The sequence below is a fragment of the Alexandromys fortis genome, unplaced genomic scaffold (genome assembly GCF_014885135.2).
Source record: "Alexandromys fortis isolate MF-2015 unplaced genomic scaffold, M_Fortis_MF-2015_v1.1 scaffold_47, whole genome shotgun sequence".
Classification (NCBI taxonomy): Eukaryota; Metazoa; Chordata; class Mammalia; order Rodentia; family Cricetidae; genus Alexandromys; species Alexandromys fortis.
The window spans coordinates 3,818,009-3,845,923 of record NW_026067957.1 but is presented as its reverse complement, the minus strand read 5'-3'; the positions used below and the strand labels follow the sequence as shown (position 1 = coordinate 3,845,923).

The following is a 27,915-nucleotide window of genomic DNA, read 5'->3' as shown; positions in this document are numbered from 1 at the left end:
CATGTGGCTGTGGCTTACCAGGTAAAGTTCTAGAGCATCTGTCTCTGGCAGAGGCTACATGGCTTCTGACTCTGCCTTCTTTCTCCCAGCATTCAGTTTAGTTTTCTAGCCTAGCTCTACTCTGCCCTAACACAGGCCAAGGCAGTTTCTTTATTTCTTAACCAATAAAAGCAATACAATACAGAAGGACTTCCCTGGGTTAGCCAGGGCATAGGCAAATTCTGCGAGACAGGTGCTGAATGTGGTTATGATGGTGGATGGTATTTCATAGGTGTGGTTGATTTGGAAGGACCATAATTTCTTTCAGTTGTGTTTTTAAGTTGTTAGAGGACAGAATGAAGTGATGGATACTGGGTGATTTTGTTGCCAATTATAATCCAGCTATGTCTTTGTCTCTGTGGATTTTCTTACACCTATAGGTTTATGGGAAACTTAAGCTGTTCTACCTGGTTGTTTTATAAATTCTTTCTCCTTCTGGCCATTTATTCACTTTCATCCAATGAAATTATTTTATAGATCTTTCTTTTAAATTTTCTTCAACTGGAGCTGGAGAGATGGCACAGTTGTTAAAGGCTAGGATCACAATAAAAAAACTGTTTTGATTCAACTGAAGAATGGATAGTGAAAATATGGAACATACACATAATGAAATTCTAGTCATCTGTAAAAAAAAAATAAAAGTTGCTTAGATGTATCACCCCTTATCAAAGAAGCAACTTCTTGAAGAAAACAGAGACTTAAACTAGTCAAAATGTAGAGAATACACAGCTACACGGTGACCAGCCCCAACTAGAACATCTGTAACACAACCTTTAGGCTAAAGGATCTGAGAACATTATAGAAGAAGAAGAAAATAGATCACAAGAGCCAGAGAAACAGAAAGCCTGATATAAAGTAGTATTTTCTAAACCTGACAGTCCATACTTCACCCATGAAATCTCAACAATATTGTGGCCTAAACAAGAGCTGCATAATAACAATTGACATGCAACGTCAACAGAATGACCTGTGGTACAAGCACAATGTACCAGTGTGGATGGGGTAAGCTTTACAGAGTCCCACCCCTAGATGAAAAGCTACAGGGTGACAGAGGGGAAGCCAGTTTTCCGAAGGAACAAGTTCTCTGATAAAATATCAGGTGGTCAGCCCTAAACATATACATATGAGCAATACTAAATGGACTTAGGTGTAAAAATAGTAAGTGTAGAAGAGGTCATGAATTTGAGAGGGAATGGGAGGCACAGAGGAGTTGGAGGAAAGTTGGAAATGATGCAAATGAAGTACTCATGTATGAAATTCTCAAAAAATGTCTAATGTTTTTATTTATTTATTTATTTATTTATTTATTTATTTATTTATTTTGAGACAGGGTTTCTCTGTGGCTTTGGAGCCTGTCCTGGAACTAGCTCTTGTAGACCAGGCTGGTCTCGAACTCACAGAGATCTGCCTGCCTCTGCCTCCTGAGTGCTGGGATTAAAGGCGTGCGCCAACATCACCCGGCTTGTCTAATGTTTTTAAATGAATACTGATTTCTGCCTCAGATCATGCATATATTGCAAGCTTAAGTATATTGTATACATGATTGTATAGGTTAAACAATAAAACATTTAAAATAAGACTTGAATGTCTTTCTGGGCAAAAAGTCTTAAATAGGGCATGTAGAAGTACTGAAATCCTGAACCATATCATGCTTAAATATGCTAAAGGAAATATTCAACAAAGTAAGACAGAAACTTCAGCATGAAGAAGGTATTTGTTAAGATAAAATCCACAACAGTCTGTGATCAAGAATTTATAAAGAACTCTATGAATCAATTATTTTCTAGTATTTTCTAATAAATACTAGTATTTTTTTTTTTGGTTTTTTGAGACAGGGTTTCTCTGTGGCTTTGGAGCCTGTCCTGGCACTAGCTCTGTAGACCAGGCTGGTCTTGAACTCCCAGAGATCTGCCTGCCTCTGCCTCCCGAGTGCTAGGATTAAAGGCGTGCGCCACCATCGCCCGGCAAAATACTAGTATTTTTATTAAGCAAGAAATTTAAATAGATTGAGCATGAAGAAATGAATATATCTAAATGACTATCAGTCAAAAGATGGATATAACTTATAACATATTGTAATCCCACTACATACAAACAACCCATGGCTACATCAGAAAGACTGACAAACATCAAGTGTTACAGAGGATGACAAATGACAGAAACTGAAATATGCTGGGATTGGCACATGCCAATCCCATGTTGTGTGAAAACTGATACAACTATTTTGGAAAATATTCTGACAACTAGCAAACTGACAACTGGTACACCCTGTGGGTCTACTCCTAGCAACATGGCAACAGATATGCATACATATGCACATCATTCCATGTATACAAATATATTCATAAACTCACTTCTTAAAATAGTCCCAAACTGGAAGACCCAAATGGCCATGAGCAACAGAATAAATACATTTTTGTTAGTCACAAAGCAGAGTGTCATAAGACTGTAAAAATGAATGAAGGAACCAAATATATCATTGTAGCTAAATTTCACAAACAAAATAGCAAAGAATGCATGACATAATTTTCATCTCACATAGCACTTAAAATTGTATAAATCTATTTTTTCAAAAGCTGAATAGGATAGTAAGGACAAGGGATGCTTCTAGGATACCAGGGCTATTTTATATTTTGGTATCGATTTCATGGGCATATGTATGGATCCTTTGAAATTTACTGGAGCCTTTGCTTCCTAATGTGGGTGCTTTTGTAAATGTTTGTTATAGTTTTATACAAAGTTTAAATGTTTTATTATCTAAGAATTAGAATCAAGGTATTTTATTTACAGAGGATTTGAAGGATCTGGGACTTGAACATTGGTTATGATTTTTCCAGAGTGAGGAGATGGTAAAGAATATTCTATAAAAGCAGCAAACTAAGCTAAATGTAAAAAAAAATAACATTTGTTATTTTAAAATCAATGAGCATTTTAATGTATCTGGTGCATAGAACATAAATCAGAAGGTAATTTAGCTAAAGATGCAAGCTAGATTCTGTTTGTAAAGTAAATTTGCAACAGCTGTGGGTGGGGTGGTTGGTTTCATCCATGTGGTCATCTGTTTTAATTGTCAAAGTCACACAACCCAGAATCATCTGAAAGGAGGGTCTTAATGATAGGTTATGTAGATCACATTGACCTGTCTGTGGGGGATTGTCTTGATTAGACTAAGTGAGGCAGGAAGATTCATCCACTGTTGGTGACACCACACCTTAGGCTTGGTTCATGTACTGTGTTTTCAAAAGGAGAAAATTAACTGAGCACAAGTGAGTATTCCTTCATTATCTCTGTGCTTTAGATGATGGAGGTTACTGTTACTTCAACTTCCTGCTTCCTTGACTGCCCTTCAATGGTGGATTTTAACCTGCAGTTGTAAATCAAATAAATCCTTTTCTTTCCTATATTTCTTTTCATTGGGGTGGTTGAATACAGAAGTTATATGCAAAACTCTTTTCCTCCTCTGTGTTACGCACATTTCTGCACCTTTAAAAGTATCATTAAGTTATTTTTTTCCAATATAAAGTGCTACTTGGAGGATCTCATTGCCCTTGTTCCATCCTGAGATGACAAATCTGTCTCCTGAACCAGCTTGTCCACTATCTTAGAAAATGCACCCTTAATTGATGCCCTGAGATTTCAAATGGACTGTGGATTGGAAGGAAGAAACCATAAATACACAATTTCATTCTGAGTTAATTACGCGGGGATAAAATTATTATCGGTAACATGGCTACACAGGGAAGAGACAGATGTATTATTTCCTCCATTTGGGACCCACACCTCTTCAAAGTAATGAGCAACTGAGACAGTATCTGCCGGGGGCTTGGGTCCTTCCCATTCACTCTAGAGAGCTTGGGTTTGGACACAGTATTGACACAGTCCATGGATGTAAATTTAAAGGAATTTTTCTGAATACTAATGTCGGTTATATATTGATCTAAACATAGCAGAGCAAGGCCATATCCTCCTCTTGATGGAAATTAGTATCCATGTGTAGATATTCTGCATGAATTTCTTCATGTCCAGTTTTTGTGGTGTTCCATAAAATCCCTTTTCAATAGGCACACATACTAGATGACAGGAAATGGAATATAAGCATGATTTGGAATTGAGATCTATTTGAATCTCTTTAGAGTAAAACCCTCTTTATATTTCCAGTCTTCAAAAATTAGTGAGATATTTCAGATTAGTGGTTTGGAAATTATTCTTTGGAGATAACTGATAATGACATTGGGGGAAACAGAAGTGTTATCATTTCTTCCTTAAAATATAAATCCTTTGCAGGTAATTAATTTTTTAGTGACCATAGACTTAGCTTATTCTATCAGCTAAGCTAAAAAGAGAGTGATGAGCCTTCCCCAAATATGACTGCCTGGATTCTATTATCAGTGATGGAGACGAGAAGCCAAGCTAGGTAAAAGACACATGGGCAGTCCATATGTCCCTCATTATACTCTTCTACCATTAATACTGTGTTGTTGTTCATTCTAGTTTGATAGGAATTGGGTAGAACTTACCAAAGCCAATTTTAAGTTGGTTTTCTATTCTGTTTAGATTGTAGCCCTATTGTCTTTTCATTATCATTCACGCTAATTCTCCTGCAGACCTGTGGAGGGGGGGGGAGCCAGCAGGGACAGCCAGTAGTTCAGCGGGTGGGCAACAAGCAGATGTTTGCACAATAGAGACACACAAGCCTTGTATGCCATCATTGGGGTGTTTGAGTCTTGACCTTAGGATGACAGCTGTCTAAATTGTCCTAGAATTTTCTTAATTATAATTTCATCCTTAGTCATATAGCCTCAGAAGTTTCACTCTCTCTCTCACGTTCTAGATGATAGTTATTAAGCAGTGTGGTGTGCTAAGCAGAGTCCTAAGTGCTAATTCACTTGAATTTACTTAATCTTCAGGCAAATTCAAAGTGACAGGATGGTGTCAGTAGGCGGCGAGGAAATCAAAGCACATATAGCTTGTTTAAGGAGGCATAATTGGAGTTAAGACCTACAGTCTAGTTCAACAGCTGTATTCATAATCATTTCTACTTCCTCCCTGGAACAAGTATCTATCAAAGAGTACCAGAAATGAAGAAACTAGTCTACAAAGTACCAAGAATTCATCCTTAATTTAGTAGTGTATTCGAATACTAACATATTGAGTGACTGTAGAGGAAAGAATTGATTGTATAAGCCATTTGTTGTGCAGTAGAGTGTCTGCACAAAAGACTGTGCAGATCGAGAATAGTGCCATCTGATTCCTCATCACTTGAAATATGTCTAATATGAGGCCAGTTGTGCATAGATTTGCACCAAATCTAGAAAATTTAGCAGGAAGCAGGTTAAAAAAAAGGTATAAACAATTTCTATACCCATTGTAGGTTGAAATAATATGTATTAGACATCCTACATTAAATAAGGTGTACAAATAAAATTAATTTTACATATTGCATTTTTCCTTTCTAGGAGTGGGTGCTGAAAATGCAAGATTGGTTATATAGCTTCATCTACATTTGTGTTGGATCTTTTAAGATGAAAAAAACATATGCATAACACAGAGCATTCCTTTTCTCATGTCTCTAAAACTTAGAAACTCACCTGGATTAGTTTGTAGTTATTTTAAGGCCATTGAAATAAGGAATTATGGGAAGAGGTCAGTTTCAAGGATGTTACATATAGTATGGAGGATATCACAATGAATTATCCTTAGTCTACAAAATAGTTCCCCAATTCCCAACAAAACACTTTTATATTCCAAGTGAAAATAAGTAAATAAAAATAGATAAATATGGATAGCTGTTCAGAATTCAGAAAGGAGGATGGAGAGTGTATAGCTGGCACCAAGACAGTGAGAAGGGATGTGTTCTAGGGGAGGAGACGGTGTAAACGTGTGGTTAAGGTAGTTTGGAATTAGATAATGAATAATTGTGGGATATCAGAAAAGAATTATCTTCAAATCCATAAAAGTTTCCTAGTCAAGTGTCTTACTTTGGGACTTTTTGTTTCTCAGAAACTTTTCTAATTATTATCTTTGTAATGAATGATATACTCAAGTTTTTGAATCTTCCTCTTACTTAATAATGATATATTAGGTTAGTGACTTCCATATTAAAAATTAAAGGTTATCATTGTCACCCCATCAGTGTTTATATAAACAATTTATTTAAATTTTTCTATAATTTCAACATCCTGCTTCTCACTCTTCTGCATATATAAATACAGTCGGATGAGTTCATTTAGTATTTTCATATGTGTATGTTTTTAAGACTGATCACTTGGTGCTGGATAATCAATTAGGAGTCCCCAAACTTGGGAAACACCATTTCTCTCTCTCTCTCTCTCTCTCTCTCTCTCTCTCTCTCTCTCTCTCTCTCTCTTTGGGTCATTGTTAGTCGCCAGTGGTTCGTCATCTAGGGGTGGGGCCCCATGACAGTTCTCAAGGATAGAATGGTATTTTTATCAACTGAGTAAAATCTTATCATCTTTCTACATGGAAATATGGACCAAGTAGAATAAGAAAGAGAGTGTTAACAACAAGTTTTGGATGACCTTCTGTCTCATGTTCTCATCTTTGTTATTTAAGTTCTGATGAAAACTTGCATCTTATTTTGGGCTCTCCCTTCACTATGTCAATCTTGCTTATCTTTGAGTTGGAAGCCCCTGTAAAGGAGTGAGGATCCAAGAAGTAGGGCTTGTGAATCCTGAGCAAGTATCTGTGCAAGCTTTAAGTGTCGGGCATGTGTAGTCCTCTGGGGAGGAGGCACAGCAGAGCACAAATCACATGGAGATTATTTTCTAAAACTGGCACATGTGGTGTAAAGAAGTTCTTATAGTCAAATATACCTGGAAGAAAGACTTGTGCATAACACTGTCTTCAAATCTTAGCAGTCTTGTAAGCACCAAATTGCCACCGTTGACCCTTTTGTTTCCTGAAGCACATCATTCCAGGAGGTATGATGGCAGACTTGGTGGTAAATAGAAATTGTCTTCCCTCAGAAGTAGAATGCCAAATTTGTGCAAGTTACATATAAGGGTAATAGAATTTCACTGAATTATTATATCTTCTTCTAAGAAGTCCACTGACTTGGATTATGTTTTAAATAAAACCGGTTTGTCATTTTCCACCCTGTCTCATGTATCTAATGGGTGAAGGCAGAGGAAAAAGAGCATATATGATATGTATTTGGTGACAGAAGAGCCCCAATCTGCCTAAGGAAACGGACCAGTAAATGACATTGGTGCAGTTGGTGAGGCATTTTAACAAGATGCCTCTTGGGGGCTTAAGACCACAGAACAGGAGATACCAAAGCCACAGAGCTGGAAAAAAGGCTGTGGTGTGTGATCCCCGCCTCCCTTGTCCCAGCCTCTGTAGACTCAATAGATGGCTGTAACAGCCTTCCAACATGCTTTCTCTGCTCCTGTTTTCTCCAGGTTCTCTCTAACTACAGCTCCTCAACAGGGATGTTGTTCTTTGTGAAATGACAAAGTTCATGAAATGATAATGTTTCATGACTCAACATTATGGCTCAATATCATCAAATAAATTTCTGTTTTGTTCAGATCAGAGTTCAGATTCCTAGATGTCTATAAGATTTTACAGGACTGGCCCCTGTTGGTTCCCTGCTCTTGTATCCTATTTTATCCTTTCATCTTCCAGCCACATACCCCCCTCTTGGTAGTCTTTGTATGCATACTTCATTTGCTGCAGAAATACTTTCTTTTCATCATTGTCTGCCTAAGAGTCTCCCTGACCAAAATCCATATTGCTCGTCCTTCCTGCTTCCTATGTTTTACAGAGATGTCACTGTGCCTTATAGTTCTTGCTGTGTTACCCAATGAATAAGCCCATACCCTATCTAGCACTTTCTTTCCTTTTGTTTGTATATCATTGCCTGACATTATGATAAATTCCCTTCTTCATAATCTTTATCCACTTAAACATTAAAACCCATGTGAAAAAAAAAATCTTTGTTGTGTCTACTTTGAAGCAATTCCTGGCACGTAGCATTCACTCAGTAAATTCTCATTGATTGATTGATTTTTCTCCTCTGGCACGATTGGCACATATATTTATTTAATGAGTGGATGGACTGTGGGACGGTGAGTATCTTCTCTTGGCACCTGTGCAAGCTCTTATTTTTCAGCGTGTCATTTTTATTCTGGGATGACTTTACAGTTCTTTTGGGGGAACAAAAGGCTTAATCAGAACTTCTTGGGAATTCTTGGGCTCTGCCAAAGAATCATCCACTCACAGATGGAAATGGCCATGAATCATCGGCAATAATGGAAGCACACAACCCTGGAAAAGACGGTGGTGCTTGAAAGGGTTGGCTGAGAGGACAGAGGGAGGAACTGGGAGAGATTTGTGCTTGTCCCAGAGATCTTACCCCATGCTGAGAAGCTCAATTGGTAACATCCATTTTTAGATTAGTACTGTGTGTGAGAGAGAGACAGACAGAGACAGAGACAGAGACAGAGAGGGACTGAGAGGCAGAGAGACACAAAGAGAAGTATACGTAAATGCCTCAATACACATGCATGTGACCCAAAGAAACTATTATCAATGAATTCAAAGGTACAAATATTTACAAAACCTTCAGGCTCTAGGAGTCTGTGATTATTGAATTCAAGGAATGTAGAAAGAAAAAAAAAACAATAAAGACAAATTAGACTCTCAGCCACGGTGGAAGGTTGCTTTTTATCCTGGAACAATAAAAATGCACACCAGAGTCTTTTTATCCCGTATGTGGCTATTCTGAATTTAGAAAGATTCTTCTGTTTAGCATGTGGAATATGGATGATAGCTGTGTTTACCTTCCAGACAAGAAAATCAAGCAGTGTGGATCGGATTGTGGCAATGGAAATGCAATAAACAGGTGTCATGAAGTCTTATTTGGAGCTAGAATCGGTGGAGTTAATTAAAAGTTGAATGTTAGGAGGGCTGGATAGATGGTTCAGTGGTTAAGAGCACTGCCTGCTCTTCCAAAGGCCCTGAGTTCAATTCCCAGCAACTACATGGTGGCTCACAACCATCTGTAATGAGGTCCGGTGCCCTCTTCTGGCCTGCAGGTATACATTCAGACAGAATATTGAGAATACTGTATACAAAATAAATAAATAAATAAATAAATAAATAAATAAATAAATTTAAGAAATCCTTAAAATGACCTTGATAAAAAATAGAGTTGTATATTAGGTATGAGGAGTGAGTTCTTGAGAATATCGTTATTAGTTAATGGTCTGGGTGGTGGCAATAAGGCAAGAGAGTACTCTCAAATTTAAGAGGCTTCAAACAGAGGAGTTATTCCTCACTGCCATCCCATGTTCCTTGTGTGTTGGCTGGTGGATTTTCTTTGTTTATTATTTTTCTCACTTTGAGACCTAAACTGATAGGGAAGTCACTGATTAAAACATTGCTGACTGAACTACAATGTAAAAGAAATTTTAGGGGCTACTCATCTTTAAAGAATATTTATGTATATGTTGGTGTGTTTCTAAGTAAGTCTGTGTATATCCACCAGTTTTTGTTCAGTGGTCAAGAAAGCCAGAGGAGGGTATCAGACCCTTTGGAACTGGAGTAACAGGTGGTTGTGAGCCACCTAATATGAGTTCTAGGAACTGAACCCAGCTCCTCTAAAAGATCAGCAAGTGCTCTTACAGTTAAGAGCCATCTCTTACAGTAATAGCCATCTCTTCAGCCCCCAGAAGATTTTCTTATTGGGAAAAAAATCATATGTTTGGCCTGATGGTGAATATATCATTTCTCCTCAAAACAAATTAGCCAGAATGAACTGCATGGCTTCAGCTACCATAAATTAACCAATAAATGCAATCCTTTCTCATTACTTAGAGACAACAGGTTATAACTTACCAAAACAGCCTCATCAGTAACTCCAGAGTGTCTTCCAGGCTTAGCTCACCATATATAAGTAAACATTTTGAAGAGGAGTGGGCTTTGGGGAGCGGAATCCTTATTTCTGTTTCAGTCATGTTTATTTTAGCAAACTTGCTTGTTAAGTGGAGATGTCAGGAGGATGCCTGAATATAGGAACCTGAGCACCTGAAGAGATTTATGGCTAGAGATGTAATTTGAACAGTAATAGCACGTATGTTACATTTGGTTTAAGAGGAATCATAAAGTATTGTTGAGGTCAAAATAATAGCTAAAGAGGAGCTCTCAGTCTTTCTCCAGGACGAGCCCTTCCAGAGGAGATGCCAGAACTGAGAGAGGTTCTAATCATGGTAGACAGAGATACAGAGAATGCTTTAAACATCATTGAGAAGTCAGTCTTACAAGAAAGAGGGTAGTGAAAGGTGCAGGGAACTGAGATTCAAACTTTGGTTTGGGAAAGCTGTCATTCATACCACTAGTGTGGTGTTAAAAAGAAAGTTCCATGGCAGGTGCTTTGTCTCCTTGTTTGTTATTGTGACAGGGCCTAGCTCTGCCACGCAGTCTGTTCTGGTCTTCACAGGCATCTGATCTTAGTTGACTGAGTGCTGGGGTTCCAGGTGAGCATCACGTCACAGATGACCATCAGCAGATTGAGGAAAGAAAGCTATTTGTGCAATAGCAAGAAGAATGGGCAGTTTTTGGAAGAGTTGCAATAATCACAGCAGTGCAGTGGTATGGCAAGTTTTCTCTGTCCCGCCAGCTGGCTCCCAACTAATGACACAGAGGCTTTTTATTAATAATGAAAGCTTGACCTATAGGTTAGGCTTGTTTTTAACTAGTTCTTATAACAAATTAACCAATTTCTATCCATCTACAACCTGCCACATGGTTTGTGGCTGTTACATCTCCTCCTGCACATTCTACTTCCTCGACCTCTGGCTGGCAACTCCACCTTTTAGTTCATCCCAGCATTCTCTCTGCTCCCCAAATCCTACCTAGCTATTGGCCATTTAGCTTTTTTATTAAACCAAAGCAAGTGATACATCTTCATGGTGTGCAAAAAGATTATTCCACAACACAGTGGGATCTGTGGTCAGAAGGAGCCCAGCTCCAAGAAGGTAAGAGGTCAAAAGGTAGAAGAATTCCATGCCAGAACATTTTATCCTATAAATCAATACATTGCAATATAAGCATATTGGTTTACTAGTAAGGCATCAAGGTAAATAATACACAGGTACTAGCTGGAAGTATGAATACGAAGATAATTAGAGCTGTTCTAACATCAAGGAGCCATCTGCGTGGAGCCCACTTAGACCTAGCATGTGAGTCTCTTCTAATAAAGTAGAGAGTAAGAAGAATGAAGACGCCAAGGATGAGCCTTACACAGCACACGCTAAGAAAATAATGAGAAGACAAATTACTCGAGAAAATAGAACGAGTTCATTATGTGTCAGGGAATTGAGGAGAATGCCAGCAAGAGGTTTTTCTTCAGGTTCTGTGTTCTTATAAATACATAGTGTATGTATGTATTGTACTCTCAGCCCAAATTTGCAGCAATTACTGCTGTGGGTTTTAAATACATAGTCCGTATTTAAGTACTGTGGGACACTTAGGATAATCATTTTGCAAATTTCACGTCGATGTGGTTGATGCTTTGGTGCTGTTCTAGTTGTGCTGTTTCCTCAGTGTTTAAAAATCTTTTTTCTAAATGGTATTGAAATGGTATATGCTCCTTTTCTTTTCTTCTTCCATCTCTTCTTATTCTTCTTTCTACAGCCGTAATCATGTACCGTCATCATGGCCAAAATAATCATTGCCACAAACCTTCAATAAAGTGATTATTTCAGTCTAGGTATTGCAGACACCTGTAATCACAGTGTTGGTTCATTCCTTCTACCATGTGGGGCCTGGAGACCAAATTACCAGTCATCAGGCTTGGCAGCAGGTGCTTTTACCTAAGAGCTATCTCTCCACCCCATCAATATGTTTAAAATGCTTGCCTTAAAGATGGTTCAGGCTCTTTAACTAAGCTCTTTAAGTTCAATTCTAGAGAAATAGTGGAGAAAGGAAATGTCAAGAAGACATAAGGCACTGAGACCACAGATCCGTTATGTTATTTGGCAGAAATGTCTTTCTATGTAGATTAATTGGCTGCAGAAAGCACATGTTTGTGAATGGCCCAGGAATGTAAAGAGTGGTGTCTGTGTCACTATTACATGGAATAAAAGTGGCCTCCATCATCCTTGTTGCCAGGAATCATGTGGTCTCATGATACTTATGACTCTTCTCCTGCAGGATGGTCCCCTCTCTCCTCTTCCTCGCCCCTTTGCTGCCCTCTCCTTTCCATTCTCTAATCCCTCTTTTCTTTCTCCCCTCTCCTCCATCTCTTGCCCTTACTAGCTGTTCTAGAACTGACTCGTTATCTATTCATTTACCTACCAGACTCAGACTCCTTCACTGGCACATCTTTCAAGTCTCCTTTGTCCCTAAAGGATGTGGACCCCTTGTGGCTCTCTTCTTTCTTGCCATCTCTGTTCAACTATTCACCATTCTTTCCTGAACCAAGCCATGTTCTCTTAATTTGTATCCTAGCTCTTCCCTTTCACACTACTCCAGTGATCCCTAGTCCTGTCATCTCCTATTCCTCCCCTTCTCCCAGGCTATCCAGTCTGCTTGTGAATGTTACTCAACATAGCCACGTGTGAAATAGTACGTGTGATACACTGAATTACAGAGACGCTGAAGTTCAACTTAGAAAATAGTTAGGCAGCTTTACTTTACTAATCAGTATGAGGCTTGATTCCAGACTCCTGTCCTCTAGGGTTGAGTTGATCATTTCTATATCTAGAAATGTCTCTATCATATCTATATATCTATATATATATATATATATATATATATTCCCTAGCACCACTGTCTCTTTGTACTTACCTGTGTGCTGTCTCCACTACACTGTAAACTCCACGAAGCCAGGGATCATTTCATGATTACAGAGCTTAATATTCTGTAAGCTTTCCCCTGCACTGAACTTGGTGAACAATGCAATGCAGGTAGATACAGATGTGTCCGCAGGAAGAGAATACTGAAAATTAATGAGAAAGTTGTTGGGTGTGGAATCAAATGGGCATGGCAAGGAGATTGAATCAGGATGAAAGAGCAGGGGGTGGTGAATGCAGCTACAAATATTTGAACTTGAGTGACCAAGGCAAGAAATAAGGAAGTCAGGAGGATTGAGGGTTGTACTTCTATACAGGTTGGTTTGGGGACCTTCAGATTGATTTTAATTGTAGATTGATGGTACTTCCGAAGTGGTGTGAAGTATGAAACAAAGAGGTGTGAAGTGTCTGCAGGGAGGTGTGTACACCTAAAGGGAATAGGGCATCTCTTAACCATGAATGAAGTTGAGTAACACCTAATCAAGTTCAAAGTTCCAAGTTTCTTCAAGGATCTTCCCTGGAATGTTTGCAGGGCTAAACCTGAAAGGGCCACTCTGCTCACTTTTGGAAGGACACCTCACATTAGGGATGCAAGGATTTGGTTTCCAGGTAAAGATGCATGAATGGATAGAATTAGCAAGGGCAGATGGTGGCAAAGTGGAAAGATAGCCTTCATCAGATGCTTGGGGAAAGCCCAGTTTAGGAAGTGGGAAAGGATGATTGAAACAGCAAATTAGGCATCAAGAGCTCCTTGGAAAGTGTGCAGTGATTAAACCCAAGCATGGAGTGAGGTTTCAAGGAAGGAGTGCTATGGGCAAAATAGGAGCTTTTATGGCCTGCATTCTGAGACCTCTAAAGGGTACTGCTTTTTAAAATTAAAATTATAGGACATTAGTATTGCTGTTACAGAACTGTTTACTCACAAGTTAAACATTATTCTTTTCTTGGAGAGCAACTAAATGAATGGCGTTTTAATACTGCAGAGGCAAGGTGGGAAGAATTATTTCCTCTGCCATCCGTAAAATAAAATTCTTTTATTAGGTTCCAATGGAACAGTATACTTTAGCCACACAGTCAAGTTGAAGCCAGCGATAGAAGCCACAGAGATAAAAGAGAAGTGTTTTGATTTGCCCAGTGTCACATTCCATTCTTGCCTTTCATTATTTGGAATCAAAACAAGCTATAGATTGGAGGGTTTTATAGAATGCAAGTTGATGCCTTCTTCTTTCTTTTACCTGTGTTTCAGAAATCCTCCTGTTGAATTTTCTCTTGATTTTTTTTTTCAATTTTCTACTCACAAGTTGAATAATAGTGAAGAGAGCCTTTTAAGGGTCCAGCAATCTTTCAGGAGCACCGGGCCCAATGCTGATAGTATTTTTCTCCCAGAAAGCCCATCAAAAAGCAGGGACAGAGGATAGCATTTTTCTTTGCTGTCCTCAATTCTAGGGTTGTGGCACATACAAGTGATACCTAATGGTCAGGAGAGCTGCATCATTATAGTAGGGTGGAACTTGGAGATACTATTTTCTCTTGGATGTAAGAAACTTCAGACAGTAGTATGGCCAATAAATGTCCCAATAGAAGCGAGGAATGCCATGACCCTAGAGGTTTAGCCCTGTGAAAGTTCCAGGGAAGATACTTGGAGAAAGTTGGGACACTGAAATTTGTTAAGTGTTATTCAGCTTTTTACACAAGTAGAAACATGTCCTATTCCCTTCAGGTGCACACACCTCCTTAGAAGCCATAAATGACATTTTCAATAGTGTCTATTTCCATGTCTGTCTAAAATAAATTCTTAAATCTCAAGGCAGAGTAGGTTTTCATAATTTTTGGTTATTCTCGGGACATTTCCCTGTTCCCTTGGCTCTCTTTTGCCCCAATTAGATAGAACCAGGATTTCTAGCTGGTGACTAGGACTTCAAGGTCATGCATTAGATGAAGCAATACCAAGTCAAGTTTGCATCAACCTAGGTATTGTGGTGAGGTTTTGTTTGAGATTATAGTGAGTTGTCTTTTTTTTTTTTTAACTCTTTGGGGGCCCATCACCCAGCTCCCAAATAATCACACTGAGACTTGTTCTTTATTATGAATGCCCCGCCATAGCTAGGCTTATTTCTTGCCAGCTTTTCTTAAATCCCATATACCTTTCCCTCTAGGCTTTTACCTCTATTTCTGTCTATCTTTTCTTACCTTCTTATTTCATGTCTGATTGTGTGGCTTGGTGGCTGCCCCCAGCATTCTCCTCTCTTTCTCCTTTTCTCTCTTCTCTTTCTTCTTTTTTTCTTCTTCTACTTATTCTCTCTGCTTAGCAGAGAGAATATTCTCTCTTAGCCCTCTATTGCTTAGCTATTGGCCATTCGGCTTTTTATCAGACCATCAGGTGTTTTAGACAGGCAAAGCAACACAGCTTCAGAGGTAGACAAATGCAACGTAAAAGAATGCAACATATCTTTGCATCATTAAGCAAATGTTCCGCAGCATAAACAAATGTAACACACCTTCAACTAATACTTTACAATAGAAATCCCAGGTTGGGGAATTTCCCTCAGAAACCATGAAGGCAAGTGTTTGAAGAAAGCATGTTTTCAGACTTCTTTCCAGAGTAACTGTAATGCAAAAACCCAGCCTCAAGGCTCAAAGCTCTTCAGAGTTCATTACACCAGGCTTTTCTTTAGGTCCACCCAGTCAGCTCCCAAATTATAACATGGAGACGTATTGTTAGTCGTGAATACTTGGCTTAGTTTAGGTTAATTTCTGGCTAGCTCCTTTCACTTAAATTAACCTGTTTCTCTTTATCTATCATTTGCCTTGGGACTTTTTCACTTTTATTTCCTTCTGTGTATTTTACTTTCACTGCTTCCCGTGTCTGACTGACTGGCCACTGCCTGCCTTCTGGCCCCAGGCATGTCACCCTTCCTCCACATTCTCTTCCCCTCTCTCACTCCAGAATTCTACTCTCTCTGCCTGCCAGCATTGCCTACCAATCAGGTACCTTAGGCGTTCAAAGTGACACAAATACAACTCATCTTTACATAATTAAACACACATTCTTACAGCACTAAGCCAATGCAGCAAAAAACAAATACAACAACCTTTACATAGCTAAAATCATATTCTACATCATAAACAAATATAATGCAGCTTTGCTAAGTTAAAATGATATCCCAGAATAGTGCATAGTCAATTAAAAGTCTTGTGAGCTTGAACAGGCTTCCTTTTTTTTTTTTTTTTTTTTTTTTTTTTTTTTTTTTCCAAAATGTGTTTATTGGGATGGTTCCCACTCATCTCGAATCCGGTGCTTTTCAGTGCTGCTTCCTCCTGAAGGAGCATCCTTCTGTCAGTCTTGCTTTCCCGCCTGTAGGCTGACAGAGGACAGTGGAGCAGCCGACACACAGGACTACCGTCTGTGCATGGCTAAAGACCGTGGTGATTTTATAGCATCCTGGGCACTTCACATCCATAAAGTAGGAATTGGGGCTCTGCACCAGGCGCTTTTTCTTGTGTTTCCTCTTTTCCTCCTCTGGAGAGGGATGAAGGAGATCCTTTGCGAGAGGCATGTTCTCGTAGGGAGGTCGTCACCGCCGGAAAGGTTGAACAGGCTTCTAAACCTGTTTTCTCTCATGTAAAATGATATGGTTGTGGTGAGGGAGGGAATTTTAAACATAAAACAGATAATGAAATTCTAGGCCCCAACTAATCCTAGTCATCAGGGTCGGATGCAGATATGGGTTAGCACATGAGCATTAGCACAAGAGACCAGCACAGTGACCATAGGGCCTTCCACAATCCAGCAAGTTATGTAAGCTCTACCCGTCAAATTTCCTAGACCCTCCCCTACTCTCCACTCTTACCATGGATCCTACTGACTTCAGATGGCTTTCTTTTACTTGAGTGTTTCTTCTGTAACGCCTAGTGCACAGGTGCTCTGTCATTTTTTAGAAGTTTCTTTCTTCACCTTTGTTCTTGTTATTTGTGTGCTTGTTTTGTTTTTCCATCCGAATTCTGGCTGTGCGTTCTCAGAGCTCAGTTCTGTATTTAGGACTGTGATCTGCCTCAGCCTACTAATTAACTGACCGCCTGGTTTGCATCGTCTTTGTGGGATTCTCCCCCAGACACACGCATTATCCCCAGGTAAGGATTTCTCTACTGCACTTTTTATACATTTGGTCCCTTATTTTGTCACATCATGGTTGCTTTACAAATGCTTTTCTGCCTCTTGTTCTACTTGTTTTCTCTTAACTCATTTCCACGGTCATCGCTACGTTAGTCTTTCAAATTATGTCAACCAAACCTCTTCACTGTCCCACCTGAGTGGCTTCCTAGTGCCTTTAGGATTGGTTAGACTTTCTTAGCTGGCTGTCAGAGGCATTCTGAGGACCTGGGCAGCTTCTTGTCTGCCATCATTCCCACCAAACCCCAGTCGAAGCTGCTGAGACTTCTCTTTTGGCTCCTTCTCTTATTGTTATTTCTCTTGTTCTTCTCTTTCACTTCGTTAATGCTGATATCACAGCCTCCTGGCTGCATACATTGCAAAATTTTTTGAGGCTGCTCTTTGTTCCTACTCACACCCTAAATTTGGAGCCTTAGTCATACTTTGAGGGTAGAAATGCCCTTAAAAACACTTTTTATTCAGATAGCTAATTTGAAGTTTTCTGTGCTTCTGCTTGTGGCTGATGCTTTCTTGCTGTGTGCTTTTCATTATTTTATTCCCGAGGCTTCGACACTGAAGAGATAAGTGGACAGATGCATCTAGACTTTCTCTGCAGGAAACACCGACTGTTCTTTCCATGCTCCCCAGTTCCTAGCAGGTGCTTGTGTTATTCCTTGGAAACTACAGCTCCCAGACTTCTCCTGGATTACCATCACCTGTGTGCGTGCTGGCCACGCCCAGGTGAAGGCCATTCCTCCCAGATAACCTTGCGCCCCCCGTTAAAAGCGAAGGTCCACGAGGTTTCCCCCCTCTTGGCCCCCCTCTTGGCCCTTTTCCCCCCTACCCTTGTGTGTCGCACGTCCCACCCCTTACTGTGTTCCCCTCTCCCCATTAAACGCACCCACGTGGGAGCCGCGTGTCTGTCTCTTCCTTTGCGTGCCGTCTATCCCGTGTTTGTCCACACACCCACGCCGCCCCGCCGCCGTTTTTAAAGGAATAATATTGGTGCCGTGTGGCTCCTGAGCGAATGATGGTACATATCTGTCTGCTACAGAACATCCTGAGTTCTTCTGGACAAAGGTTATGTCAATCCCATTGGACAATCTACAGTATGATGAAATTTACATAATTAATGCACTTTTTTAAAATTCTGGGCAGTCTTCGTGATTAATTATTGCTTTGATATGTGAATTTCAGTTATGATATGGTATGAAAGTTGGGCAGCTTTTGTGCACTACATGAGATTATACTTCATAAACTTGAGGAGCCCAAACCAGGCAGCTCTATCTTCATGATGATTTACATTTCAAAGATTAGTTGTGACCAAAGCGTGAATTTCTGCTATTAATAGGGCTAGAAAGAATTTTTAATTGTAACTTAGCTTTTCTTCTACCAGCCCGAGCAGTTCTTGGACAGCAAACACCAAAGGAAACAGGCCATGCTCTGGGGGTTTCTTCCAAGTCCAACCCTAGCAGAGGCAGGGAAAGAGCAGATAGAGAATATCTTGTATGGTTTCTATAACAAACCACCACAGTCTGGAGTGCTTCAAAACCAGAAACATATTCATTCTGAAGTTCAAAGTCAGGTTCACTATGTTGAAATCAAAGGTGCCAGGAAAACCGCTCTCTCTTGGAGTTCAAATCAGTCCTTCGCATAGTCCAGGTGCTGGTACCTGCCAACATTCCTTGGCTCATAACTGCATTCCTTCACTATCACTATCTTCAGATTTTCTGCTCTCTCCATATGTTGAATCTGCCGTCACCCCATATGTTGAATCTACCATCGCCTCCCTCCTAAAAGGATACAGGTGAGGCCATTAGGACCCATCTGGAGAATACAGGATCACATCTACAAAGACTCTTATTTTCCCAAATAATAGAATATTTACAGGCTTCAGTGCTCAGTACTTAGAGTCTGACATCTTTGAAGACCATTATTCAGACTCCTTCAAAGGCGGGTGTCTTTCCCCTTTAGAGACGTCAAGTGTTTGATCTCCTAGGGATATTTTTTGCAAGCATACTCCATAAGTAAACAATGTGATGGCCCATATGAAAGAAGCCAGAGGCTCCCGTTATCAAGGTCTGATTTAGGTCACTCAAATGCCCCTGAACAGATGTGTATGGCAGCATTCCCAGCTCTCATTATGAAAACAAACCATTAATTATACCGACTGAGGAGCTGATGAGTAACAGGAAGAGCCCTTCTGAGTTCTGGACAAGGACTCCGCAGCAGCCAGTTCCTACCAGCTGGCAGCTGTGAGTAGACGGTGGTCCAGGTCTGTGCGAACAGGTGTGCTCAGCTGGCCTGGTACTCACTCTTCTGTGTCCAGCAGTAGCCCTGGCCATCTGTTCCACGAGGAAAGTCACAAAGGGTGTAGGCGGGCTCTGCCGGGGGAGTTGAGGTGACAGCAGGAGAGTCCAGTGGGCTTTGGGTAGGCCACCGTGCAAGGTCAGAGCAGGGACTTCATCTTTTTTTAAAAAAAATGGGATGCAGGCACTTCTGTCTTCTTCATCACCTCCCGAACTGTCTGTCTTTCAACCCATGAAGTAGATGGGTCCAGTGGAGACCCTCCTCAGCACCTGCATGGGCTTCATTCAGAGCAACTTGATCGTAACATATCAACTTTGGCGTGGTAAGGAGAGATTGACTTTTCGAGCCTCTCCTTGTTTTAATTCCCACTCTCTGAGGGAAGGGAGAATCTTAAAGAAACCTCCAGGAGGAGAGAATCTTAAAGAAGCCCCAATTTGCCTTATGCTGTAGGATACTAGGTCAGTAACAGACTGTGAAGCCAGACTCACCTTCATTTCCATTCTGATTCCATGACCCAATCCTGACATTATCCTAAGAATACAGGCAGCATTTGCAATTGCTGCATTTTCTTTCCCTGTAAAAATGAAGGTGACAGTCATGGGCTTTTGCAGGGCACCAGGAGCTAGTCTCTGTATGCTGGCTAAACAGCTATGATCCTTACAGCATCCTTTTAGCTGAGTGTGCAATGTCCCACTTCCAAGTTGAAGACGTGGAGCTACAAACATTTAAAGAGTGCGCACACCACACAGTTAGGAAAGTGACCCTAGATAGTTTTATCTTAGAATACATGCTATACACTATATTTTACATGCCTTTAAATCATGACGATCAAATATCATGACCCTTTACACCAGATAAGTCTGAAAAGTTCTAAGTTATACTTACATTCCGGTGAGTTTTAATAGTGTCCCCATTTGCTGTCAACCCTATTGTGCTTTCTTGGCTTAATTGTGTTTTCCACATTGTATGTAAAGCACTAACCACAGCTCAGAGGAAGCCCTCTGATCAGGTTAGCTACTCACCACCCTGCCCCACCAAGAACCACCCCACACCCAGGACCCTGGATAGAGCTAGCCCATTAATTCAGGCTCTACAAGTATACTTCCCACTCTTGTAACAGGCATTACTTATTGATCCCAGCATAAGTCTTTCCTTCTTAATTTCCTAGGCAGCCACTCTTAATTACTCAAATTTGACATGTGAAATTAATTACTTGCTGTTCCTAGTTGCATTGACTCTAAGAGCCCAAGCTCGGAGGGTAGGTAAAAATCTGAAGTTAAACTGAGCTATGGCTTCTCTATCTGCATTAAAAACTAATACTGGGTTTTGACAGTGATAATAAATTGTGAACCTCTTTAGGTATCCTAGCTTTTTGAGAAATAGTTCCTCAAATAGTCCTATTTAACTCTTAGTCCACTATTTCTACCTGTTTTATATAACTGTAAAGATTTTTAATTTAACCAGTGATACCATGCCTTAAATTGCCATTGAAATACTGTAGCGGTTGTTTGATAAATAAAGCAGAGGAGGGAGTCACTGCAAAAATTACAGCAAACACCTGAGAGTCAAGGCTTGGGAACAGGTCTTTGAATGTGTAGCTGGTGGTGAAATTCATTTTAGGTAGGTTATACAAAGCATAAGGGACATCTAGTGGTTACCAACTTCTCTGCAGATTTATAAAACATAATATAAAGTCAGTCACAGGGGAGTTCAGGCTAAGATCATCACCTTGGTTTTTTTCTTTTTCTTTCTGAAAGCATTTGAAGTTGTGTGGGGAGGGAGGGTGGAAGTATCTGGGATGAGTTGGGACAAGGTAAAATATAATAGAAAATATTACATGAAAGATTAAATTAAAAAATTTAAAAACAATCGCTGCCTTGTAAGAAAACTCATAACAAAGGTGGTGGTGCTGTCCAATGACAAATGCGTAAAGTCAGTGAAGAGTAAAGACCTGCTGTTCTCTGTCATCCTTGTCAACCGGACCCAACTCTTATATACTGTCTTCTGTGCTAGATTGGAGATTACTCTGTTATCTGCTACCTGCCAGCATGTTGAATTTTCCCACCAACTTTCCCATATCTTTTACTGATTATAGGGGCACCTTTTTGGGCCCCTTTGAAAAAACATCTGATTAGGCTGTTCATTAGGCTAGAAGCAGAACTGTTTAGCCAGCCAGATAAGAAATAGTTTGTAATTGCTTTTGACAGGCAGACCCACTTTGGATGTTGCTCAGCCATGAAGAAACCCCAAAGCTTCGGTCTATGTATTTAAATAGACATAGGTCTCATATATTAACAATAAACGGATGTATTATTTGAACACATCTTCTTAGCCCCTAAGAGTACTACTGGAATTTCCTCCATAGGCTAGCCCCTCTTTGCAAAACCAATCACTGTCCATGGTATTGAACCAACTACTTCTCTTTCAGCACTGCTTAGACTACTTGCCTGTCTGGTATGCTACTGTTGTTTTTGATCAACCATGTTAGACTCCTTGAGGACTCTGTTTCATTAAATATTTAATAGAATTTTATACTCTTCTTCATCTAGGCCTTTCATATAACCTCTTTCTCCAGACTCTGCTTACCATGTCTATTGTCATCTTTCTCTTTTCACGTTAGCTGCTGACAGTCAGCAGTCGGTAGTTATGGGCAAAAGCTTCATTTCCGGGATTGATTTCCGGTCTCTGGCTTTGGATACAGAAGGTACCAGCTCTGGGGCAACATTTTCAGGACATCTATGTGCAGATGACAAGTCCAAGGTTCATTGTCATAGAAGGAGTTTATAGTAACCCTTTAGCATGCTCCGGAGTGGAAGGCCGAGTTAGCGGTGAACTTTGGCAGGAATCTCTTAGAAGACCTTGATGGAATCTATGACTGAGTTGTGGCACTTCTTCCATCAGTGTTCTGCCAAGGCACATAAACCAATAACAATGGCCACTCTAAAGCACAGACACTTCCATATAAGCAGTCCTAGAGCACATTTCCTCAGCATGCACACTGGGGAAAATTCCTCGAAATGGTTAGTGGTCCCATCAAATGCCTTTTACCTGCCTGCAGTTCTTTAATTCTTCACCGTCTCTTCACGTATCATCAGGCAGAATAAACCTAGAGGTTTCCTTCTTGATTATGGTGAGCACTATCTGAGAGGCGTTAGCAAACAGTCCTAGGATCTTACTTGTTGCTCTTTACTCTCCATTTGCCTCTACTTTATCGTTCATATATGCATTTTCTGCCAAGTTACTTGGAGACATAGAAAGGAAAGTTGTGGTTTATGCTGCTTATGAAGATGCCCGCTTACCAGGGGAGACAGACAATGGCAGTTATAACCTGGAGCCCTGGGGGTTCTGAGAAGGGATCTGGGGTGTCAGTGGCCATGGACATGAGTAAGGACACTGGAAAGTTCCCAAGGAGGGATTACTCATATGGTCAATAGCAATTATCCAGAAAAATCAAGTAAGAACCATCTCTGTGGGTAACGATCTGAGGGCAATGCATAATTCGGTGAGATGACAACCAAGTGGGAACCAGAGAGGCAGGGTCTTCTACACAGGGCTAAAAAATGATCATCATTTAATTTTGAAGTTGATGAACATCACTGGAAAGGTTTTTTTTTCTTTTAAAGAAAACTGTGTAGTGATTAGAGCCATTTCTAGATGTTGGAATAAAAATAGCATACTATATCCCTGGTAATTCCGGAAGCCACCGTTTCAATTTTGTCAGCTTTCTAATCAAACTGCAAAAGACTTCCTTTATACTCTAATAGGTCCCTCCTTTTGTCATCAATTGCATAACTGAAGTATTTTTAGAGCTTTTGAAAATCAGGAACCACCTACTTATCTGATTTTAGTTTCTCTGCTCCGTGACCTGAAACTTCTGCTCCAGTCAGACCTGTGCCCTCATCAAATATTCTAAGGCAGGAGGGAATGTAGGCGTTCTCTGGGTATGTCTGTTTAGCACATAGGACAAGGCATGAGAGCGGATGTGGACCCCACCCTCTACTTTGTACCAGGGATTTTACTAATTCTTGGGGATGCTTTGATGGTCACACCAGGAATGTACTATTTCTGTTTATAAATCTCACAGTGTGAGCATCTGAACAGTGTCATTCCTGGAAAGTACAGGGGAGTTCCAATTCGTGTCAAGTTTCGAATCATACACACCCTTGAATGTCAATCAGAGAGACAGCTATGTCCCACTGTAATTCTGTTTCTGAAAATATCTTCACATTGAGCATCCCTGGCCTGTTAGTGATGGTTGTTCTTGTGCTCCCCTGTATCCTCCATGGTCAAGAGCTAAAGGTCTAACAGTTTCTTAAAACCTTCAAGTGGGTTGTTTTCTTTGTAGCATTTTAATATAGGAGGATAATTTTACTATGTTGGGTTTTGTGTTAGATGATAAAGGTAGAGAATAGTTCCTCTTAATTTCATGAGCATTTCTTTGAGAAGAGTTCCAAGGCTTGCCCTAGGTTGAATGGAAATCATAATGTAGAATGCAATGCCTTCAGTTAATGAGGAATACCATCCTTTATCTTGGAGAGTAGAAAAACATCTTTGCTGACATGGATCAAAGAGATGGAGAGGGTTTGCTGTGCCAGTGTGACTCTGTCAGGCAAATAAATCTGTAAGCCTAAATGCCACTGGAAAACATGTACTAATCTGCAGAGTGAGGCCCTTGGGCTGACATTCTCATTCTTTGGTTCATAGGGGTGGATCAATAAGGCCTGGTCCACAGTTCTCTCTCTCTCTCCTCTCTCTCTCTCTCTCTCTCTCTCTCTCTCTCTCTCTCTCTCCCTTTCTTTTCACCCTCTGTCTTTCTGTGCATGCAGGCCCACATGACTAGGTAGTTTTATTCAGAATGGCTTAGGTATTAGCACTTTGCTATTCAACATCAGCTTGTCTGTTACTGCAATTTCCCCATGTCCCTTTTATCCTTTCCACCCAAACTATCACAGACGATGCCATAGATCATAGGAACTGGGCTGGTGGGCCCTATTGGGACTCAGCCTGTGGAAGTATTTCATTTGATCTATAGCCTACTAGATCACACAACATTTCAAATAAATTTAATTACTTGTCAACGGTATTCTTCTGGCTTCAAGTTTAGCTGGAATCTTTTTGACGTTTTGCTTTGAACCCTAAAACTGTAAGCTTTGGCAGATCCTGACCAATGGTGTCAAAATCTAAAGCTTGTAAATAGCAGGCACTAACATATGTAGCAGATGAGACTCGGAGCCCCAGGTTGGATGGCAGCTGCTTCTCAGCAGGCAGAGTGAGTTTATTGAGCCCTGTTAGCAAGACCATAGCTACAGATGTGGTCCTGGCCATGCCAACTATTAGGTTCTTCTGACTTTGGACGCAAAGAGGACCATCTGCTGCCACATTTGTGCTTGGACTTCACTGTTAGAGTTTGGTCAGTTGGTATAATGTGAGGGAAAATGATGTTAATGATCATCAGGCTGAAATCTCGGTGAGCATGAGAGACAGGAAGAGAGTAGCCATAATACTCTCTACATGTGTGTATACTATGCTACATAATAAGTATCATGTCAAATAACTAATATACACAATTCACTTTATACATAAATATTTAATCCAGGCGTTTGTTAAATCAAGTGTATCATTAGCTGTAACTGCCTTTGGGACTGACAATACATTTAAGACTTATCCTAGGACAAATGTCTGTCCTTTCTAATGACTTCATGCCAAGACAGACTGTCTGTTGATAATTTATAACATTGCACAGAAAATAACATTTACTGAGTGCTCCCTAAGAAGCAGGAACTATGTCAAGTCATTTCCTATAGAGTGACGTTATCTCACGTATTTCTTACACTACTTGTCATCTTAATTATCCTTTGTCTCTAGTCTGAGTCAAGTTAAGTACCTTACCTAATGCCACAGAGCTGGTATAGGGAGATCAGGCTTAAACACTACCAAAGGGTACTTCTTAGTCTATGATCCTAACAGTGGCTCCCTACTGTCCCTTGAGTCTAGTATCTACTTTAATAAAGGTATGAGGATTTAATAATCAGTGCAGTTAAAGCTAGTTCAGACTCTAAAAGGTATAACCTATATTTTTGTTTATTTACATTTTGCTCATAAGGTATTTAAAATCTATTGAGAAGATCAGACTGAAATTATTTCATAGTAACAAAGCTAATGGTTTTAAGTGACAGATGAGGAGAGGGCTATTCAGTAGAAGGAGAAATCACAACTGACTGGAATCATTAGTTGCCTGGGGCACAGAAGACAAAGGGGCAGAGATAGTAGGCTGTGTGATTCAGTAGAGACCCCAGGACCTGCATTCTTTTGCAGTTTTTCTTAGGCATTTTTTTTTTTTGGCCCTAAGAAGTGTCACATAATAATGAGATTAGCCCACAATTTTTCTCCAAAAGCCATGGCATTCTGGAAGATAGAGACCAAAAGCTCATTTCATTATTCTCTATTCCACAAGGGCTAAATTGGGGTGGAGGATAAACTCTCTTTGTTTCTTAGAAGCTCCATGTGCAGAAATTAAGCAGAAACACTGTATTGAGATGTGTAGCCAGCATTGCTCTGCTTAAGGTACCCTCATGACTGGCTTCTCCAACACCAATATTTTGTACCTCTTAATGCCTCAGAGAGTGTTTTTAGTGGCCTCACTTTCTAATACCCACCAAAGACCTGGATCAACTCAGTGGAGCTCAGTGGTCAAATCACGTACATACCTGTAAATGATTTGATATTAAAGATGAGTAGGTGAATTTACTGAAACTGTCCTAAATGTGAACTCAAAGATGATTAAAGTTGCTTGACAATCAAGGCAAAAGTAAGGCCAAGTGTTTGGTCTTCCTAGTATTTGGCAGTATAAATAGTTCCTAGTAGCTTCTGGGCATGCATTCCTTCATTCCTTCCAGTTTTCTTGTTGGAGGATTGAGGGTGCAGAATTTACAACAGATTTTATGTAAATCTGTCCAGAAGAAGTTAAATATGGCCGAAGATGAGGTGGAAGGGGAGAGGAAACTACTTCTATGAGGGGGAGCTTTTGATGAGTTCTTAGGGGTCTGCCTTACAACTCAGTCATCAGGAAAGAGTCTTAAATGTTAAAATTCAGCATGGGCAGGCAGACTCCCAACCCACTGCATGAGGCAGTGGGGGCAAAATGCTTCACTTACTGGCAACAAAAGGATTCTAATTTGTCAACTGTAGGAATCAACGTAGGTGAAAATGGTGTGGGATGACTTTGGATGAAGGTCCTGGGGAAGGGGTGGTATTTACATACCTTGGAGAAGAGAGAGAAAACTGCAGTTCAAGGGACCAGAGGAACAAAGATAGTCTTACTAATGTATGATCCATATAGAAGTTTTCAAGGGAACGCTGATAGGAAGGTATAAGAGCCCGCTTGAGAGGGATGGATTTTCATAGGTCCAAAGAGCTTTGGGTAACAAGATAAATTTTATATACTGTTGAGGGATTTCTGCTTTATGTGTAGACATAAGCTCATAAGGAGCCTAAAAATAACCATTCCTGGAGCATGCTCTTGCCCTGGTGCAAAAGGAGAGTTAGAGGGTCAAGTTCTGACTATGGCCCTCCTTGGCTTTATGACTTTGGTCTGGTATTTATCTTCCTCAGCACCTTTCAATGATGTTGGCCCATTATCAGTGTTTTTAGCTATTTATTGTAGATGATATATGACAGGATATGCCAATGTTTTTCCGAGAGGATGGCACATTGTAGGTCCTCCATAGGTGGTACCTACTATTATTAGATTGCTCTCACACTCAGAATTTGTCTATATTCCTCTGTATCCGGGGAAAACAAATATATTTGTTCAAAGAGAATTTGTTTTAACCCTGAGCTTCTTCTATTCTTAGTTCTTTCCCCAGCTGGTCTCCTAAATATGAATTATAAGTACAAACAATAGTCTTTACAAATCCATGGGTAGGATAGTTAAGATCAACTTGTCATTCTTACACTCTGCCTCAGGCTGTGTGACATCTTCCCCCACAGGGCACCATGTCTACTTTGTTTTTAATTGCTTCTTGCCAGGGCAGCTTGTCAACGAAGGCTGCTGCTTTCTGTCACTTGATGCCACTTGTTTTGTCTAGTTCAGTTCATCAGTTGGGGCACTTGCTTCAGTGAGAGCCAGATTTTTAAGAGAACATTGTACCAATGTTAATTCACCTTGGGCAAAGGTCTGGCCGGGCTTCCTCTTTCATGCCCTAGTGCACACACCCAAGGCATCAGTATTTTTCTGCCAGGCTGCTGCGTGGTTCTGCTTAGAGTATTTGTCAAAGGGAAAAGGACAATGACAGCAGTAGAGCTAGACATTTGAGTGTCTCAGGACTGCAAGACAATTGCCCTTCTATCCCTTTCTTCTTAGTAGTAGCTATTCTACAAAATCTCACTTTGGAGCTACTTGTTTCCAGTAAAGTTTCAACATTGCTAGAGATCAAGATGTAGCATTGCTTTTCCCTAGATTTTTGTGACAGTTGAGAAGTTGCTGTGTTCTAATATGTATAGCATTTAATTTCTGTGTGCCCTTTACCTGGAATGACAAAGTGATCATTGTGAAGGTATGGATTGAGGAGATGAGTAAAATTGAGATTTACAAAACTC

At 40.2% G+C, this 27,915-nt stretch overlaps 2 protein-coding genes across 7 annotated transcripts in view; one reads left to right on the top strand and one right to left on the bottom strand.

Moving 5' to 3' along the window:
• Positions 1-27,915, top strand: part of Nrxn3 (neurexin 3) — a 1,514,195-nt gene that overhangs the window by 426,320 nt on the left and 1,059,960 nt on the right. The gene's annotated exons all lie outside the window — the stretch shown is intronic.
• LOC126507737 (40S ribosomal protein S27) lies at positions 16,112-16,448 on the bottom strand. The gene has a single exon (XM_050152467.1). The coding sequence runs from the start codon at positions 16,412-16,414 to the stop codon at positions 16,160-16,162; it is 255 nt and encodes an 84-aa protein (XP_050008424.1). The 5' UTR covers positions 16,415-16,448; the 3' UTR covers positions 16,112-16,159.